The 21,406-nt window shown below is 50.2% G+C and overlaps 1 protein-coding gene across 1 annotated transcript in view; it reads right to left on the bottom strand.

Moving 5' to 3' along the window:
- The window catches only part of KCMF1 (potassium channel modulatory factor 1), an 89,335-nt gene extending 69,779 nt beyond the window's left edge, over positions 1 to 19,556 (bottom strand). Inside the window, exon 1 of the mRNA XM_038759410.1 lies at positions 19,478 to 19,556. Coding sequence (XP_038615338.1) covers positions 19,478 to 19,493 — 16 coding nt within the window. The 5' untranslated portion in view covers positions 19,494 to 19,556. The remainder of the gene's footprint in view (positions 1 to 19,477) is intronic.
- Positions 19,557 to 21,406: the final 1,850 nt, after the last annotated feature.

Genomic DNA, 21,406 nt, shown 5'->3' with positions numbered 1-21,406 from the left:
TTTATAATAATTGTAGTACTTGTTAAGTGCTTACTATGTGCCAGGCACCGTTCTAAGCACTGGTGTGGATACAAGTGAAACAGGTTGGACACAGTCCCTTTCCCACGTGGGGCTCATAGCCTCAATCCCAATTTTAACAGATGAGAGATCTGAGGCCCAGAGAAGTGAAGTGACTTGCCCAAGGTCACACAGCAGACAAGTGACAAGAGCCGGAATTAGATGCGACTGTCAGGATTTCTGGGTTACTTCTAACACTGAGGTTGTCAACCAGGGTCACGAGTACCATTGTGGATGTGCCTGAAAGAACTATAAGGGGTCCTGCGAATAATATTAATGACAAAAACCCTAACGTGATAGTTGTTGAACTTGATAGTTGTTAAACTTGATAGTTGATAGAAGCACTTACTACTTGCCCTGCACTGGGGTAGATACAAGACAATCGGGTTGGACACAGTCCCTGTACTACATGGGCTCACATTCTAAGTAGAAAGAAGGAGGATTTAATCCTCATTTTGGAGATGAGGACACTGAAGCACAGAGAAGTGAAATGACTTGTTCCAGGATACAACAGGCAAGCAGCAGAGTAAGGATTAGAACCCACGTCCTCCGACTCCCAGTCTTGTCCCTGTCTATTAGGCCCGACTGTGGGCCTGGGTCATGTTTAATTCCCTCCCACCCATGCCCACTTTCCCAGCACTTAATGCAGTGCTCTGCCCACAGCAAGTGTTTAATAAATACTACCTCTGCTATTACCACAGCTATTATTACTACAACAAATGGAGAGGGAGAACCAGTTCAAGAACGCTTTAGGAGCCCTAGAGAAACGAGAAGCATGGTATCAGTCAGAGCAAGTGAGATGGGAAAAGACCGCTGCTGTTGCAAATGCCACTAGTTTTGCAAAATGTTCCATTTCCTTGGCTCCAGGAATATTTGGGGGGCAGGGGGGAAGAGTGAGAGAGAGAGAGAGAGAGAGAGAGAGAGAGAGAGAGAGAGAGAGAGAGAGAGAGAGAGAGAGAGAGAGTGTGAGAGAGAGAGCAAGAGAGAGAGAGAGAGAGAGAGAGAGAGAGAGAGAGAGAGAGAGAGAGAGAGAGAGAGAGAGAGAGAGAGAGAAAGGGTGGCTGAGTGTGACAACAGAAATAGGGATAATGCCTGGAGGATTAAAGTACCTAAAAGAGATTGAAAAGTCCCTGCCCCAGCAAATGTGAGGAATTTTTTGGAACAGATACCCACGTTTACATCATCATCAAGTGTTGTAGCTGAGAGCTGGTTGCACAGCACTTGGCTAGCCATGCACTTTATGTTTAGGGAGTGAGCTTTTTGTTTTGACTTTTTTTTTAAATTGGCATAGGTGTTAATAGGGAACTAGTACATAGTAAGGAGTTCTCCAGCTCCGGAAAACTGGGAAGCAGCGTGGCCTAGTGGATAGGGTGTGGGCCTGGGAGTCATTCTACTCCTGGCTCTGCCACCTATCTGCTGTGTGACCTTGGGCAAATCACCTGACTTCTCTGTACTTCAGTTCCCTCATTTGTTAAATGGGGATAAAGACTGTGAGCTCTACCTGGGACACAGACTGTGTCCACCGGCTCAGCTTGTCTCTACCCCAGTGCTTAGAACCAGGCCTGGCATTCATATATTCATTCAGTCATATTTATTGAGCGCTTACTGTATGCAAAACACTGTCTTAAGCACTTGGGAGAGTACAGTATAACAGGCACATCCCCGCCCACAATGAGCTCACAGACTAGAGGGGGAGACAGACATTAATATAAACACGTAACAGATATACACACCTAGTAAACATTGAAATACCATTAAAAAAAGAGTGGCGTTGAATTTACACCTGGAAACTTCCTCGACCCCGCGAGATCAAAAAATCCTACATTTCCACGCACTTCTATGCTGACTCCTTGGGATGATGCATCTTTACGTATTTCAAAAGTCTCTAAGTATTTGGAATGTACAAAAACTCAAAAAAAACCCCAAACAAAACAACAATAAATAAAACCCCCCAAAAAGTCTCACCCCTTCTTCTCCACCCCGCACCCTGTGGCCACGGCTCTGTCCGCAACCGGCGGGGGGTCGCGGACGCAGTGGGGCGACTTGAGACGGTGACGCAGGTCCAGTAGCCGTGGCTTTGCGGCTCCAGAAGTGGCAGGGGCAGCTGCTTCTCAGAGCCTAAGGCTGCTCGTGCCAACTTCCCCCAACCTTCCCCTGCAGTAGGTCACCGCAACCATTTTTGATTTCTCATCCGTTCCCGAGGGCAACTCGGCTTCAGGAGAGTGTGTCCTGGCCGTCTGCCATTAAAGGGCACCTTTATTTCAAAAGCTTGACTCGGGTAGCCTTCGAAAAAGGTACCTCCGGCCGTTTTAACTGACCGCCCTGAAAGAAGTCCGTACAAAAATACTTGCTGGGCGGACTGCACCCTCACTTGGCAGTCGATCCATTTCTTTAAAGCGCTGGTCTTGGAATATTTGGTTTTGCAACGTGTGACTAGCCAAATTGATGATGACGGCATTTGTTAAACACGTCCTATAATCACAATGATCAGGGTATTTGTTAAGCGCTTTCTATGTGCCAGGCATGCTTCGACTGCTGGGGTAGATACAAGATAACGGGGTGGGATACATTCCTGTCCCACATAGGGCTCAGTCTTCTTCCCCATTTTACAAATGAGGGAACTAAGGCCCTCTGAAGTGACTTTCCCGAGGTCACATAGCAGACAAATGGTGGAGTCGGAATTAGAACCCATGACCTACTCAGGTCCACGCTCTATCCACTACGTCATTATTATGTGCCAGGCACCGTTCTAAGCTCCAGGGTAGATAAAAAGTAGTCAGGTTGAACACAGTCCATGTCCCACATGGGGCTTACACTCTTAACCCTTGTTTTACAGATGAGGGAACTGAGGCCCAATGAAGTGAAGTGACTTGTCCAAGGTCACACAGCAGATAAGTGGCGAAGCCGGCATTAGAAGCCAGGTCCTCCTGGCTCCAGGGCTCATGCTCTATCCACTAGGCCATGCTGCTCTGAAAACACTGCTTCCTTAATTTGACAGACTTGTGTTCAATGAGACATCTTTCCTGAGAAGGGGGGCAAAAAAGTTGTTGGTTCCCAATCTCCCCCTTCCCCAATTTGTCGCCTTTTGTGAAAGGGTCCATTAGACCAATATATACCGCAGCCCCTGACAGCTAAGAATGTTGGGGCACCTCGTTACGGAGTTTTCATTTTTCTAATCCGTCTGCTAACTCTGTTGTCTCTCCCAAGCACTGTGGAGAAGCAGTGTGGCCTAGTGGATAGATCCTGGGCCTGGGAGTTGCAGTGTGGCCAAGTGGAAAGAGCACAGGCTGGGAGTCAGAAGGACCTGCCTTCTAATCCCAGCTCCGCCACTCGTCTGCTGCGTGACTTGTTTAAATCCCTTCGCTTCTCTGGGCCTCCGTTCCCTCACCTGTAAAAATGGGGATAAAGGCCGTGAGCTTTATGCAGGACGGGGACTGTGTCCACCCCGATTATCTTGTATCCATCCCAGGGCTCAGAACGGTGCTTGCCCCCTAGTAATCGCGTACCAAATATCATGAGTCCATACAGTGCTCTGCACGCAGAAAGCGCTCAATAAAACCATCGATGGACTGACTGATAATCAACCTAATCTGAATTTTTAGGTTGTACTTCGAAGCACGCCTCAGCCATCCGGGACCACGTCGGCTGCCCCCACGCTGGGTCTCCCTCAGAAGGCCGGCCAGCCCTCTGGCCCAGGATGCCACGCCAGGTTTTCTCGCACCTCACCTGCTGGGTACCTCCTTCTGGCCAGGACAGCTGCCTGGGCCTGACCTAATTAGCAGATCTGCTGGCCTTGCTCACTCAGACCTGCCTGAAGGCCCACTGGGCTCTGGTTTGCCGGTCCTCACCCTTCCGGGGCGCGCCGCTTCAGACGGGACCGAGCGACGGGGTTCAGGGGCCCACTCCGAAAGTACCAGGCGGCCCCTGGACAACTGCCCAAGCTACACCACCGAGGTGGCATACACGGCCCCTTCCCGCCACCAGATCTTTTCTTAGAGCTGGTAATAAGGAGCAGAAGGTGGACATCAGGAGGGAGAAAGGACAAGAAGGTCCTAGATAAGCTGGGGACTGGATGATCAGTCCTGTATTTGGCTAATCAGAATGCGAGAGATAAGATTCACTCATTCATTCATTCAGTCGTATTTATCGAGCACTTACTGTGTGCAGAACACTGTACTAAGCATTTGGAAAGTACAATTTGGCAGCAGATGACGTTCAAGTGTGGTCTCCCCTGAGGTTTTTCAGGCCACGACATTCTCATAGTTGCTGTTTGCCTAAACGGACTGTACTGCATTAATAACAATAATAATAATGACATTTGTTAAGTGCTTACTATGTTCCAGGCACCTGTCCTAAACACTGGGGTAGATACAAGGCTAGCTGGCTTGAACACAGTCCCTGCCCCACGTAGGGCTTTTAGCCTTAACCCCCATTTTACAGATGACAGAATTGAAGTGCAGAAGTTAAGTGACTTGGCCAAGGTCACACAGCAGACAAGTGGCAGAGTTGGGATTAGAACCCTGGTCCTTCTGACTCCCAGGCCTGGGCTTTATCCACCTGGAGACACTGCTTCTGAATTCTTGGGCAACATCAAACAATGGTATCTACTGAGCACTTACTGTGTGCAGAGCACTGTACTGAGCACTTGGCAGAGTCCGATAACAGAGTAGGCAGACACGTGCCGTGCCCGCAATGAGCTTAAATCTTATATGGAGTTTCACTCCTGTTCTTGGGGTTCTCATTTTTTCACGCATGTCTTCCCAATGCCCCCCCGCCATGCCCCGCCAAATCAATAATAATAATGATGGCATGTGTTAAGTGCTTACTATGTGCAAAGCACTGTCACTCAACAGTGGCAGTTGTCTTCACTTAAACCATCCCGGTCAAAACTGTCTGTGACAATAATAATTATGGTATTTGTTAAGCGCTTACTACGTTGCCGGCACTGGACCAACAGCTGATATGTTGGGGAATGCGCTTAAGTCATGTGACATTCCTGGGACCGGAATCATGATGCGCTTCCATTCAGTATGGCAACCATTGCTGTCTACGCCAGGTCAATATAACGAGCGAATTTCCACAGCATTTTTAAAACTTTTTGTTGTATCTCACAGTGCCAGGAGTCAATGGCACCCAGCTGGAAATAGGGAAATACCTAGCTGGAGGAGTAAGAAAAGAAGGAAAATTCTTAGTTCTATAATACTATAGAATACATTTTCCATCCTCTAACTCCTCAATGTCAAACACCATGGGTCCACTAAATTTAAATTATTTAAAACTTTCACCTGGCTTATTGTTTAAAATAAGATATTTTGCCTGATCATTTTTCCCTCTCTAGAACACATCCCATTTGCAATCACTCTTATGGGGATATTTCATTCCTTTAACATCCTTTCTTACACATGGAGGGGGAACAGTGAGCCAAGGGTAGCTGATTCTAGCGGTAAGAGACACTCAGAAAGCCAGAAGGATGAAGGGAGGAGCTAGGTGAGGCCGCCATAAATCTTCCTCCAATCATACTTGGGAGGATAATTCTCTGGAGAATTAAGGTTTGAAAACAATTACTCATGAGTTACACAGTGGAGGAAAAAAAAAGAATCTAACACATGTGAGGGTATCTAATATTGCTGTATTTGATTCTCTGCTCTAAAAGTTGAAAAGTTCAACTCTGATAGAGTACATTGAAAACCCTGCCCAAGTCACCAATATGTTCTAATTCACCACAGCACTGAATCATACCACTACTTCTGGTATTTGTTTAGCATTTACTATCTTCTAAGCACTGTACTGACCACTGCCATAGATACAACATAATCAGGTCGGACACAGTCTCTCTCACTCAAGGATTCATGGTCTAAGTAGGAGAGAGACTAGTTATCTAATCCATATTTTATAGAAGGGGAAACCGAGGCACAATGGTCACGTGGCAGACAAGTGGCAGAGGTGGGATTAGAACCCAGGTCCTCTGACTCACAGACCCATGCTCTTCCCACTGGGTCACACTGCTTTCCCACAAAATCCAGTGCATTTGAATTTATTTCCCATTCTAAATATGGTGAACTGAATTTGCAATTCTATAAATGACCAACACTTGGTGAAGGAGAAAAAAAAATGTTAAGAACATACGAAAAAGCTTAGAGTAGTTTCTGTTGGACAAGAAGCAGTGTGGCCTAGTGAAAAGAGCACGGGTCCGGGTGTCAGAGGACCTGGGTTCTAATCCCAGCTCCACTGCTTGTCTGCTGGGTGCCCTTAAGCAAGTCACTTACCTTCTCTGTACCTCAGTCACCTCATCCGTAAAATGCAGATTCGATCTCTGTTCTCTCTGTGACACTTGTCCCACTCTGTGCCCAGCCTGATTGACTTGTATCTATTCCAGAGCTTACTACAGTGCCGGGCAAGTAGTAAATGCTTGGCAAATACCATTAAACAGCAACAGAAAGCCCAGTAAAACTTGAAAAGCTGAACAACTTAGCTGACAATCAAATATGTTGACAGGGCAAAATTACCATTTTTCCGGCTAATCGACTTTAAAACAAAGAAGAGTCAAGCATTTCAAGCTCCTTGTTCTCAACTGTCCTGCCTTTTGGTTGGGTCTCCCCTTCATCTCTTTCAACTGTCCGCACTCTCAAAGCCCTAAGGAAAATCCTTCTCTTCCGGAGGCTTTACCCTCTTCATTTTCATTCTCCCTGGGCCACGTCAGCCCGCAACTACGCACTCCCAGCTAACCCTGACATTCTTAGCTATTTACACCCAAGGACTTGTTTACCCACCTATTCATCTTTCCCTTCCCTTCTTCCTCCGCTCTGAAAATTCATTCAATCAGATTTATTGATTAATTCATTCAATAGTACTTACTGAGAGTTTACTGTGTGCAGAGCACTATAGTAAGAGCTCAGGAGAGTATGCTATAACAATAAATGTTCCCTGCCCACAACGCGTTTACAGTCTAGAGGGGGGAGAAAGACATTCGTATAGATAAATTACAGATCTGTACATAAGTGCCGTGGGGCTGGAAGGAGGGATTCATTAATTCGATTGTATTTATTGAGTGCTTACTGGGTAGAAGGCACCGTACTAAGCGCTTGGGAGAGTACAATGAAACAACGAAAGGACCCATTCCTCCTATCCATGGTCATGGTCTAGAGGATGAATAAAGGGAGCAAGTCGGGGTGACGCAGAAGGGAGTGGGAGAAGAGGAAAGGAGGACTTAGTCAGGGAAGGCCTCTTGGAAGAGGAAATCATTCGGCCGTCAAAACTGCCTCGACTACAGCCTCCCCAGCACTCAGTCTAGCGTTTGGCCCACACACGCATAATCAATATTAGCGACCGGGGGTGCTGCAGAGACACAAGGGGTACCTCTACCTACCATGTCCGCAGAGAGCCAATGGGGAAGGCAGACAGAAACCCTTCAACAATGACGGGTCTAAGGTTCCCCGAGCCCATGCAGAGACGGAGACTCCGGTCACCAGCTCCCTTCTGCCACAGCTAAAGATCCCCATCTGCTGGTGACCAAGTTGGGACCTAAACATTCTTGGAACCCCAAAACACCCCTTTCCTTCTCTTCCTCGCACAGAGGCTCGCTCGGCCCAGCTGAGTTTGGTGCCCAATGGCGACGCCTCAACTCGATTTCCGACTCGACTTTTCCATTCGATTGTGAGTTCCCCGTAAACAGGGATCGGTTCTTTTTGACAGCAGCTGGCCTGACAGCACGCAATTCCGAGTGCTTATCCTAGCGGCAGAGGTAGCGTTCGTTCGATCGCATTTATGGAGCGCTTACTGCGTGCAAAGCACCGTACTAAGCACCTGGGAGAGTATAACGGAACAATAAACAAGACACATTTCCTGCCCACAAGGAGCTTATGGTCTAGTGGGGCAAGCTACGGGAGATCTACACAGAGTAACAACCATCACCTAATTTATCCACTGTCGCTCCAATCCCGTCCCACCGTTTCCACTCCCAAAATTTCCCAAGGGGGACTGAAGTTCAACAGGTACCAGCCTCAAGCCGGCGTTTTAAAGTTTCTCTGTTTTCCTTACCCGTGGGAAGAGTCGTATCCAAATCAGATGCTCCCTACGCAGAAGAAACCTGAGAAATGCCAGAAGATACACGGACGTGATAGAGGGCGACAGATATGAATCGCTATGCAAGCCGGTAACAAAATAAGCGCATTCTGTTTGTAAACAGAGGTAGCGTTGACCAAAAAGCACAGTAATTGACTCTGTCTTTTCTAGGACGGGAAACTGCATTCGTGTGGAACTGCATTTGTGTGCCACTTAGTACGCCTGCCTACTTCATTAAGTAGGAGCTGAAGGACCAGGGGTGTGATTAGGGGAATGGAGCTAGAAATGTGCAACAGAAAAACAGATACAAGATCAATACAAAACCGTTTCAAATATTTATAAACAATGCCCCCCAGAGCATAATCCTGAGGAGGAATAAAGGGCATAAGAAAAACGGGATAAAATCAAGCACGGAAAGCTTTCGCCTCCCCAGAAGGAAAATTCCCGAGTGATTTAAAATTCTGAGATCATGAGATTAGAAAGGCTCCCAGATGATCTAGAGGCTTCAACGCTTGAAGAGTTAAAATCATTCTGAGTTAGCAGGAAGATAAAAACGGGATAAAAAAAATCCAGCATGGAAAGCTTTCACCTCCAAAGAAGGAAAATTCCCGGGTGATTTAAAATTCTAACATTATAGTTGGAAAAGGCTTACAGATGATCTAGTGGCGTCAACCCTGAAGAGTTAAAATCATCCCAAGCGAGCGGGAAGTTAAGATAATGACCGGTTAGGGGGTTTTACAGCTCTAGTTTCAAAACCGGGAGATGTAGTGTGGCCTAATGGCTAGAGCCCGAGCCCGAGAGTCAGAAGGACCTGGGTTCTGATCCTACCACTTGCCAGTGGTCAGACAGCAGACAGGTCACTTCACTTTTCTGGGCCTCAGTTCCCTCATCTGTAAAATGGGGGCTAAGACTGCGAGCCCCTTGTGGGATAGGGACTGTGTGTCCAACCTGATTAGCTTCCATCCACCCCAGCGCTCAGAACAGTGACTGACACATAGTAAGCACTTAATATATACCATACAACAGACAAACAAAAAATTAGGCAAGCCCATTTGGACTATTACGGTCACTTCAAATTAGATTAACTTCTCCGGCATTTGGTCACGGCTAAAAGTGCCAAAAAAATAACCTTTTCTAGAGTTAAAACGGTAGTTTTATTAACACATGGCAAACACAGAGCACAGACTTCCTGCTCCAGTTATTCCCCAGTCCACGCATGACCATTTCAGCCTGGTGGAGGAGTGACGGGCTCACGCACAGCATGTACGTGGATGACTGGTCACAGTAAAAGAAGTCGGATATTTTTAAATTTGTGGGTGATTCATAAAGAACTAACTGGGGGAGTGGAGTGGGGGGAACGGTGTCCTGAAAACAAAATGGCTGCCAAGAAGGACAACAGCTCTCCAAGTGTCCCCTCTAGAGCCCCGAAACCCGTGATCTGACCCCAAATGCCATGTGTAATGTCCCGTAAGCAGCAGTTTTGTTTCTGCAGGGCTCCTCGGCACCTTCCCTTACCACCCACCATTTCCAGTTAAGTCGTTTAATTTTAATAAAGTCACTTTTTCTACAGGCCTTGCTCTGGGCCAATGTTTCACATTTCTGTGGCTTCCCTTTTTTTAAAAAAAAACTGGCTAATAATGATCAATGGTTTTAACATGACATTATCTAGCAAATAACTTCATGACACACCTGGAATTAACTTTCAATAAGGGTTTTTTTTGGGGGGGGGGGATGTTGGGGGTTGCATTTAAGTGCTTAGCACCAGAGTAGCCTCAAGGTTATCAGATTGAACTCGGGCCCTCTTCTGCCTGAAGCTCAACAATCTAGCTTATCCCCATTTTACAGATGAGGAAAAGGAGGCCAGAGAAATTGACTTCAACTGTTACAGTGTACCTTCCCAAGTGCTTAGTACAGTGCTCTGCACACAGTAAGAACTCAACAAATACCAGTGATCGACTGATTCTCCCAGGGTCACCCAGCAGGCAGGTGGCAGAGTCAGGATTAGAACCCAGGTCTCGTCCTTGACTTCCAAGCCCCAGAGAAGCAGCATGGCCTAGTGGATGGAGCACGGGGCTTGGTGTCAGGGGGACCTGGGTTCTAATCCCAGCTCCACTACTCGGGCAAGTCATGTAACTTCTCAGTGCCTTAGTTACTCTTCTCCGCCCTCTCAGCCCCACAGCACTTATGTATATATCTGTAATTTTATTTGATTTGATGTCTGTCTCCACCCCCAGACTGTGAGCTTGTCACTCACAGGGAACGTCACTGTTTACTGTTGTACTGTACTTTCCCAAGCGCTTAGAACAGGGCTCTGCACACAGTAAGTGCTTAATAAATACAAATGAATGAATGAATACCTCATCTGTAAAATGGGGATTGAGACTGTGAGCCGCACGTGGGACAGGGACTGTGTCCAACCCAATTTAATTGTATCCACCTCAGCGCTTAGTACAGTGCCTGGTAAATAGTAAGCACTTAAGAAATACCACAATTCTCAACGCCCTTACAAAGTGAGCTTTCATGTTGGATAAGAACTGTGCCTGACCTGATGATCCTGCATCTACATAACAAGGCCTTAACAAATACCACAGTTATTACTATTATTATTTTCTGGCAGTCCCAACGCCCTCAGTGCAAGAATACGACCAGGCATCCACAGGAGGTTGATCTACCTTCACTAATTGATGAGACGTCAATTTTCATCTATCAATGAGAAGAAAAAAAATCGATTATCCAAACTAATTGGTTCGTTCATATAACTGGAGGCCCAATCCCTAATTTAATCTGGCTATTTAGAACCGGTCCATGTGCAATCTGTTCAGCGACTTAGTTTTTTTATTTTGATTACCCAAACTACCCATACCTGAACTAAACATTTTTCTGAAGTACGTCAAGTGGCAAACTGACCACTCAAACGACATGCCCGCTGAGAAGCAGCGTGGCTTAGTGGAAAGAGCACGGGCTTTGGAGTCAGAGGGCATGGGTTCAAATCCCGGCTCCGCCACTTGTCAGCTGTGTGACTTTGGGCAAGTCACTTAACTTCTCTGCACCTCAGTTACCTCATCTGTAAAATGGGGATTAAGACTGTGCACCCCCCCATGAGACAACCTGATCACCTTGTAACCTACCCAGCGCTTAGAACAGTGCTTTGCACATAGTAAGCGCTTAATAAATGCTATCATTATTATTATTATTATTACTCCCCTTCTCTAGACTGTCAGCTGGTTGTGGGAAGGGAATGGCTCTCTTTACTGTCATATTGCACCCTGCCAAGCGCTTAGTACATTGCTCTACTCATAGAAAGCACTCAATAAATACGACTGAAAATGAATCAAATGCAATGAACCCCACCCCTCCCTACATCTGGTCCCTGGAACATACTTCTCCCTAGCTCCCGATGATGTAAAAGTTGAAACAAGCAACAAACATTTTCTGATCACACCTTTAAACACACGTGAAAGCACTTGGAACTCTTATGAGGAACTGTTCATTCATAAACCTAGGGCACAGTAATGATTTAATGAATGACAGCACTGGGGCAGAATTAAAGGAAAATGGAAAAAGTATAAAAACACTACAAGTAAATTCTACTCAAAGGTATAAATTAAATGTTTAGAAAAAGTGAGCCAATTACCCGCATTAGAAAATACAAACTCCCAGGGCTGAAGACAGTTAAAGGGGCAGGAGGTTGTTGTTTTTTTTTTTAATCTTTAAAATCTGAAGTAGAACTGACATTTCAGAAAACTACTTCTGATTCCTAAACGTATGAAGTTTTAGGGTGGCTGGGCATTGCAGGTATATAGGAATGGCTAAATATGATAAATATATACAACAAAGGAAATTTCACTTCTCTGTGCCTCAGTTACCTCATCTGTTAAATGGGGACTAAGACTAGGAGCCCCAAGTGGAACATGGTCTGCGTCCAACCTGACTAGCTGGTATTTATCCCAGCGCTTAGTACAGCGCCTGACGCATAGTAAGCACTTAAATACCATTGTTTAAAAAAAGAGACGGTGGTTATTTTCACTGAAGAACTTGTGGAAGGACGTCTTAGCATCCCTTGCCTTAGATCAGCATCCCGAAGTGACTTTTCCCCAAAGAAAATTCTTTCACTATATAAAAGGCAACTGTCAGAATGCATGCCACTTTCCATTCTGAAGAGCTGAGTATGTGCAGAGGGAAAAGGGAAAAAATAAGCTTACTATTCCGCCCGACAGGAATATGCAAATGTGACATCTAGGCATTCTCCAGACAACCTCCAGAACCGACAGCCTGGGAGAACCGTACCCTTTGCGTTGAACACCCCTTCCCGGCATATGCCACTCACTCAACTCCCCAAGGGGTCACTTCCTAGCCCCGTTATTGCAGACCAACCGCCCAAGATACGGGTTCAGGGTACAAGATGCTTCCACAGGAGATTCCACCAACCCTGGGTCACTTCCTCCCATCTTGGAGATTCCCTCCCTTAGTACTTCCCGGCCTGAGATCTCTCGCCCGACCTGGGCAAGAAGCTTCCTCATACGTTTTCTTCTGGGAAGCAGCACAGGTCTTGGAGTCAGAAGGTCATGGGTTCTAATCCCAGCTCCCCCACTTGTCCGCCATGTGACCTTGGGCCAGTCACTTCTCTGGGCCTCAGTGACCTCTCTGGAAAATGGGGGTCGAGACTGTGAGCCCCACGTGGGACAGGGACTACTTCCCACCTTATTTGCTTGCAACCACCCTGGCGCTTACTACAGTGCCCGGCACAGGGTAAGTGCTTATCGAACACCAAGAGTATTACTCTCTCCCTCCCCCTTTCACATCGGAAGGTCTGCCACTTTCCTCACCTTCAAAACCCCCTAAAAATCATGTCTCCTCCAAGAGGCCTTCCCAGACTAAGTCCTCATCTCCTCTACCGGCCCTATCCATTGACTGTGCAGCGGTTTAAGCAATCTGATCTTCACACCAGCCCCACAACACTTATACACACAGCCTATACCCGGTCTCCCCCTGTAGACTGTAAGCTCCTTGAGGGTGGGGATCAGGTCTTGTACTTTTCCAAGCACTCAGTACAATGTGCACCCAAGGCCCAGTGCAAGAACTCGATAAATTTCCAAGCACTTAGTACAGTGCTCTGCACACAGCCCTCAATACATACGATTGACTGGATGATAAATACCACTGATTGATGAGACCTGCTGAGTTTCTCTACTGCCATAAAAGCCGACTTCCAACAAGCTACGGCCAATTTCTAACGCATTCGATACAATCTTTAAATTCCGACCCGCATTTCTGAAGTGCTTAAACTACGTCAAATTCCTCCTCACAACCATTCTGCAGGATTAATCTCTCCTGCTGCTTTAATTTTACAAATAAATCCACTGAGCCGACGAGGTCGAAATTTAACCGATGCCAAAAAGTAGGAAACGCAGTTTGAACATTCAGGGATAACATTACAGAGTCAATCTTCTTCAGAATAGATACGTTTTATTCTTCATCAGATTTCCGTCCTCTCCTCTGGTAATAAGGAGACATCTTTCCAAAATTTAAAGTTCACGGTCTCATCTGGACCACGCGGTACTTCTAACCAGAACCCTTTCAGAGAGGTGATGAATATGGTACCGTAGCTTTGATGAATATGGTACCGTAGCTTTAACTAGATCAAATCAAAGGACATTTCCAACCCAGTCTATGCCCGCGCTTAGACAATTCAGATGCTGGGGAACGGTCTCCGCTTTCTAAAAACTTGGGAAGTTCAAATTCTCGAAAATCATCACATTCCCAAGGTAAGCAGTACGACGGGGCAGATTTTCTTTTAGGACCTCGAGTCCCCATTTTCCCTGCCAAGTTTCCAGGCTTCCATTAGACGCCGACCTACGGGTGCGAGTTAATAAACTGAAGCACCGTACAGATTGGCGTTGAAGAAATGCTCTAAAAAAAATCAGAAAAACCACACAGGCTAGATCATCGCCCATTAGACAGTGAACCCCGTATGGGACAGGGACCGTGTCTAACCTGATGACCTTGTACTTACCCCCAGGTTTTAGTCCAGTGCTTGGTACGTGGCAAGTGCCCAACAAATACCCCATCGGTAACTACGGAGCGCTACTCCAAGCACCATACGAGACCAACGGGGAAGCCATAGGTACGGCCGCTACCCTCGTGGGAAAAACCCTAATGTGATCGAATCCGCGCTACCGAGAAATCTGAATGTAACTTTGAACGGGATCGCTTCTGAGATTTGTACCACAAGGGACTTGCCCGACCGGATCCCCGGACTAAATAGCGTCACAGACCTTTCTACCACCGCGTAATGGCAAAAAAGGAAGAAAGACATGCTGTTCTCGGGTCGGGGGGGCTGTAGAAACCAAGGTCCCCCCCGAAAAGGGTGGGCTACCTCAGGTCTCCCCATGGCTACCCGGGGGCCCAGGACCAAGTGGCCACCGTGGGGTGGGGGTGGGGGAGGGTCATCACTTTTGGGCATGAGGGTGTAGTGGGGAGAGGAGGAGGTGGATGAAGCAGAGCAAATACTTACTGGAATGAGGGGCGGTAATTCTACGCCTTATACCTGCTCCCCAGGCCACCCCACCTTTTTTTTTTTTATCCCCAAAGACCCTGACGTGAGTCACCAGACGCTACCGAGCAGGGGACCAGACCAGCGACCGACCCGCCGGGCAATGCCACATGCCGAAATGGACGCCGCCAGACCTTCCCAAGAATAGGAGACCACGGGCCGATTACACGTCACGACAAGTTGCAGAATGTTTGATTCCTGGCTCCGGTCACCCAGATTTTGTTGCAAGGCACCAAAAGGCCTGTTCGAGGTTCATTTCGGTCAGTCCCTGGCCGGAGGGCCACCCGAACCAGCAATCGGAACTTCAGCTCTGAGAACCGATCTGACCGGGCCCGGCTACCTAGGCCCGTGAAGCAGCGGGGCCTAGTGGGAAGAGCATGGGCCGGGCCAACTCCGGCCGCTAGCCTGCTGGGTGACCTCGGGAAAATCACTTCACTTCTCTGCGCCTCAGTTTCCTCTTCTGTAAAATGGGTGTTTGATACCTGCCCTCCCTCCCGCTTAGACTGCGAACCCCCTGTAGGGGAGGGAAAGTGTCCTGCCTGATTACCTTATAGCTAGCCCAATGCTTAGACAGTGCTTGGCCCACAGCAAGCACTTAGCCTATACCATAATCATCACTGTTATTATTACGACTGAGTCGGAGACGTGCCCATCTCGGGAACCAGAATTTTCCAATTATCGGAATCGGCCTGGGTTTGGATGACCGATCGGGATAGTCGACGTTTCAATAACAGGCTTTCCTCTGTATGGGAGACAAGTTTTATTTTTTAAAACCAAGTCCTTTGCCATCCTATGCCCCGAAAGGATGGAATTCGGAAGTTAACCATGAAAATATTCCTTGTGGTCCGTTTAACCCATTCCCAACGAGAAAAGCCAATAGGACCCACTGCGGTCGTTTTAGGGAGGAAGAAGAAAACCCTTCTTCTGGATGGGAAATAGCCGGATAGGTCTAAGCCTAGCACAAGGCAATCTAAGGGGACCAGAAGTCAAATATTCAAGGGAAAAGGAATCACAAAAGAAATCATGACACAGATGCCCAAAAGCGAGTGCCTCATGACAATTCTCCCATTCCATTTTTCAGGCTGATTCTCCGTAGAGTACAACAACCCAGCCACACCTTACTAGGATTCAGTTAGGATGGCTAAGAGAACGAGAGATGCAGCGCGGCCTACTATAAAGAGCGCAGGGGCCTGCGAGTAAGAGGCCCTGGGTTCTAATCCCAGCCCCACCATTTGCCTGCTGTGGGACCTTGGGCAAGTCACTTCACTTCTCTGTGCCCCGGTTCCATCTGCAAAATGGGGATTCGATGTCTGTACGATATCTTCAATTCTATTTGTTCTGACGATTCTGACACCTGTCTACATGTTTTGTTTTGTTGTCTGTCTCCCCCTTCTACACTGTGAGCCCGTTGTTGGGTGGGGACCGTCTCTATACGGCCGACTTGTACTTCCCAAGCGCTTAGTACAGTGCTCTGCACATGGTAAGCGCTCAATAAATACGACTGAATGAATCCCTCCTGCTTTGACCTTGAGCCCCATGTGGGACCTGACTCTCTTATAATAAAAACAGTAATAACAACATTTGTGGTATTTGTTAAGCGTTTACCATGTGCCAGGCACTGTACTAAATGCTGGGGTAGATACCCGCAAATCAGGTTGGGTCTCACAATCTAAATACCTTTTATCTACCAGGCACTTAGTACAGTGCTTGGCACACAGTAAATGCTGAAATATCACCATTGCTATTATTAATAACAACTAGGATTATTAACCCTAGAAATGCGTAAGCACTTGGTACCTGCTCGTCTCAAAACAGACACTAAGTACCTACATTCAAGAAGTATGTTGTAAAACGCATAATCTGCTGCACTTTGCAGTTTCCTTAACTTTCTCCCACATTTCAAGCCAAGTCCGCTTTTGTGCGCAGGCTGCCGAGCCAGTCAGTCAGTCGTATTTATTGAGCGCTTACTGTGCGCAGAGCACAACAGAACAGACGCATTCTCTGCCCACAACGACCTTACAGTCTAGAGGGGAAGCTGGGCATTAATATAAATACATAAAATTGCAGGTATGCAGGTTCAGACATAGTGGGCTTCAGGCGTAGGAAGAGCTCTAAGCCCTCCTCGGTCTTGGCAATTTTTATTTTGTGAGCCCCTGCAGGGAAAGGGACCTTGTTGAATTCCCATCTGTACATTTTTCCCAGCGCTCAGTACAGTGCTCTGCACACACTAAGCGCTTAATAAATTCTACTGCAACACGGAGGACGATGACCAACCGTTCTTCCAATTTCAGAGAGCAGCAGAGGCGAAGGGTTTAAACTGAAGCATGAGGGAGTTAGGTTAGACGTAAAGAATACCTTCCTGACAGCGAACGTTGTTTAAGCCCGGAGTGTCAGTTGTAGAAGGTTGTGGACGCTCCTTCTCTGGAGATCATTAAAAATAGAATGCTAATCTGTCAGGATGATTTTGATAAAAGTCTCGTGACCAGGTGACTTCTCTAAAGGAACGACGGACCTGATAGTCAGAAGACCCAGGTTCAGGGCCCCGGCCAACTGGGTGACCTTGAGCAAGTCACTTCACTTCTCCATGCCTCAGTTTCCTCATCTATAAAACTGGGATAAAATGCTCATCCTCATAATAATAACGATGGTTTTTATTATGTGCTTACTTTGTGCCAGGCACTGTTCTAAGCGCTGGGGTGGATACGAGCAGATCGAGTTGGACACAGTCCAACTCTCACGTGGGGCTCACGGTCTCAATCCCCATTTTACAGATGAGGGAACTGAGGCCCAGATGGTTGAAGTGGCCTGCCCAAGGTCACACAGCAGACAAGCGGCGGAGCTGGATTTAGAACCCATGTCTCAGACTGGTCATAGCTCCTGTCCCATCCGAGACTCCCAATCTAATTATTTTCTATCTACCCCATCGCTGAGCACACAGAAAGCGCTTTGAAAACGTCGTTATTATGCTCATTACTCCAGAATTATCCAGCGGGCTGAGGGTTTGTGGGATAGCCTGATTTTCGCTTTAACCACTGGCTTTTGTTTACTCCAATAAGTTTCAAAGATGGTCTCGTGTGTAAAGTGAGGCCTAAAACAGGATTTAACGTTCCTCCCCAAATTAACTTCCAAACACAATTTTTCCTCTAACCTGTTGCTGAACGGCCCCCTAAAATTATCAACCTAATGCGGGCGCTTTATTGTTCTCTCCCAAGAGCTCAGTACAGTGCCCTGCGCATAATAAGTGCTCAGTAAATACCAGGGATTGATCCTAGAGGCTTGGCCAGAAATCTGTACAAGAGAAAGAGCTGAATATCATTCACTCGATCGCGCATAACTGAGGGCTTACCGTGTGAAAAGCGCCATACTGAGCGTCCGGGAGAGTACGCCTCGACAAAACACACCCCTTCCCTGACCACAACGAGCTCATTTACAAATATTTCTGCGTTCCGACACCGGCTTTCTTTTGAAAATCCGAGCCCCGCGAAAATCCTTGGTGGTACCCAGCTGGAGAGAGACCGTTTCCTCTACTTCCTAACAGTTCTGTAACTCGGGTAGGGGGTATCAGCCTATTATTAATAACACCTCAAGTTCAGGCAGCGCTCCCCCCAAAAAGGAACTTTTGCGGGGTTTCTCCATCCTTCCTCCCAACACCCTTGTGGGCTAGGGAACTGGAATCCTCAACTTCCCGGTTTAGGGAAACTATAGCCCCTAAGATGAAGTGACTGGGCCAAGGTCAGCCGGCCGCCCTTCAACCACCCGGGTGTCCAGCCCCGGGTTCAACGGCGATGTTCCCAGCCCCCCCACCGCGACTCTCTCCCTGCCCTAAACGCTGCGCGGGGGCCGAGGTGGGGAGGGAGAGGCCGTGCTGCCTCCGATAGAGGGTCTCCCTCTAAAAAGGAATGAAAAAAATCACGGCCAAAGGTCCGGGCCCCACCAAGTTTCCCGGGCCCGCCGGGCACCGGGGGCTTCCTGCCACCTCACCCGGTAGCCAGCCGCTCCGGGAGGATGAAGCTCGGGGACCACTTCCTTTTAGGTAAATACCGGACCGACCCGGGGCTCCTCCTCCTCCTCCTCCTCGTCTTCCCCCCACCCCCGCCATGGGAGGGAATTCCAGTTGGCAGATTTCTGGGCCACCGGGGCCATGGGCGGGGGAAGAAAGCAGCTCCTTATTTCCCCCGGTGCCCGTCGCTGGGGGGGCTTCACCTCCGTCCAAGTGTCCGCCCCCCCCCCCAAAAAAAACCCCACCGTGTTTGGGGGTGTGTGTGGAGGGGGAGGGGAAGGCGGGCGGTTTGGTGGCCTAGGCCTGATGGGGGGCGGAGGGAGGCCTCCCCTCCGGGCCCCGGCACGTAGGCCGGGCAGGGCCGGGTCCTCCTCCTCCTCCTCCTTCTCCGGTCCCTCCCGGCCGCAGCGGCCTCGGCCCCGGGCCCAGGGTTGTGGGGAGGGAGGGAAGGCAGGAAGGAGAGGTAGGCCGCGCCGAGCCCCGGCCCTCCCGCCTGGCACTGCCCGGCTCGGCCCGGCTCGGCTCGGCCCGGCCCGGCCTGCTGCTCCCGCTCCGGGCTGGGCCCCTAACCGGCCGCGCCCGCTCCGCCCCATGACGGTGCAAACCCTCCGGCCGGGATCGGGGCCGAGCGGGGCCGGGCCGGGCCGGGCCGGGCCCCGCCGCGCAGGGCCGCGGCGCCTCCGCCAACAACTGCTCCTCCTCCTCGTCCTCGTCCTCGTCCTCCCCGTCGCGGTCCCCCCGCGAGCCCGGAGGCCGGGGTCCCGGGTGTGCCGGGGTGTGCCGGGGGCCGCCGGCGGGGTCCTCACCTTCATGTCGGGACATCCTAGTCGAGTCGTCGGCGGCGCGGCCCCTTCCGGGCTCCGGCTGCAGCGTCCCCGCGGGGCCCCGGCGCGGCCCGCCCCGGCCCGCCCCGCCCCGACACGACGCGCGCTGGGCCGCCTCCCGGGGACGGGACGGGAAGGGGCGGGGCGGGGCCGCGACCGGGACGGGCCGGAGCGCGGGCCGGACCACTGGATGCCTTCGAGGCCGGCCGGACCGGAGGCCGGGGCGGCGGCGGCGGCGGCGGGGCCCGGCTCGTCCCGGGGAGGGCGGCGGCTCGGCGGGCCTGCGGGCGGGCGGGCCTCTGGGCGGTGTGGGTCCCGGTGGGTGGGTGGGTGGGTCCCGGCTGCCGGCCCGCCGGCCGGCCGGCCTGCCTCCCTGGGCTCCGGTTCGGGTCCGGCTCCGGCCCCGGCTGCCCGCTCAGGCTCCGGCGCCCGCTAGGCCCCGCCGCGGCTTTGCCCCCGCCCCCGGCCCGGCCCTCCCCTCCCCTCCCCTCCCCGCCCCCGCCCGGCCCCGGCCCCGGCCCGCCGCGCTCCGAGGACGAAGACCAGGACGAAGAGGAGGAGGAGGAGGAGGAGGAAGAGGAAGTGCCCCGGGCCCAGCTCCCTCCTCTCCTTCCACCCTCTTCTCCCTCCCCGCCACGCGCCGCCGCCGCCGCACACACAACACAACACAGCCCAGCCCTCCCCTCCTCTTCTCCCTCCTTCCTTCCTTCCTTCCCCCCCGCCCCCTGCGGCCCTCTTCCCTTTCTCCCCCTTCTCCTCCTCCCCTTTGACCTCTCCCCTTTCTCCTACCTCCTTCCCCCCTCCCCTCTTAATCCTTCCTCCCCTTTTCCTTCGTCTCCTCTTCCCCTCCCCCTTTAACCCTCCCCCCTTCCAACCCTTCCCTTGCTCTCCCTCCTCCTCCTCCTCCTATTCCCCTCCGGCGGGCAGGGGGTGCAAAACGTCCCCGCAAACCGGACTCACCTGCCTCTCGGGCCGCCCCCCGGCCCCCCCCTTAACAAATACCATAATTAGAATGATTGTAATTATTGTTCCATCCCGTTACGAAGTTCCCCTCGGCGGTGACCTGGCCTGGGGCGGCCCCCCTTCCCTACCGGGAATAAAGATCCCGATCCTGGTGCCTTACCTCTCCCACTCATTCCACTCCCGGGCCCGTCCCGGTGGGGAACCCCTCTGAGGGGGGTGGGTGGGAGGGGTCACGACCCGCCTCGGCTTGGCGCTAACGTCCCCGGGCTCCTCACCGCCGACAAAAGGGCTCTTCCACCAACCGCCACTTCCTTCGGGAAAGGAAGATTTAGAGGGATGGGGCTGGAACCCCCGTTTGGGGATGGAGGAAAAAGGCCTATCCTGACCATCACCCGCATACGCCCCTAGCCTGAAAGATTCCTGGGAGCCAAGACCGGTTCCCTTTGTGCTCTCCCCAGTGCTCAGTACAGTATCAAGCGCTTAGTACAGTGCTCTGCCCCCAGTAGGTGCTCAAGAAATAGAGAAGCAGCGTGGCCTAGCAGATGGAGCCCGGGCCTGAGAGTCAGAAGGACCCGGGTTCTAATCCCGGTTCCTGCCATTTATCTGCCGTGGGACCTCGGGCAAGTCGTTTGGCTTCTCTGGGCCTCAGTTACCTCATCTGGAAAATGGGGACTAAGCCCGTGAGCCCCATATGGGACATGGACCGCGTCCAGTCTGATTGGCTTGCATCTACCCCGGCGCTTCGTACAGTGCTTGGCACATGGCAACGACATTTAGATGCCATTAAAAAAATAAATACAATGAATGGTGATCATTCAGTCCAGCAGTGAAATACCACCTTCCCGATGTAAGATTTAAATAGGGGGATTTACCCCACTGTCGGACATCCCGCTTAGAACCGATCTCACAAAATGTCCCGAGCTCCTTATGAAATCGATATGAAATGTC

Source organism: Tachyglossus aculeatus, chromosome 17 (assembly GCF_015852505.1).
Source record: "Tachyglossus aculeatus isolate mTacAcu1 chromosome 17, mTacAcu1.pri, whole genome shotgun sequence".
Classification (NCBI taxonomy): domain Eukaryota; kingdom Metazoa; phylum Chordata; class Mammalia; order Monotremata; family Tachyglossidae; genus Tachyglossus; species Tachyglossus aculeatus.
The sequence above is the reverse complement of the archived record's forward strand: the minus strand, read 5'-3'. Positions and strand labels throughout refer to the sequence as shown.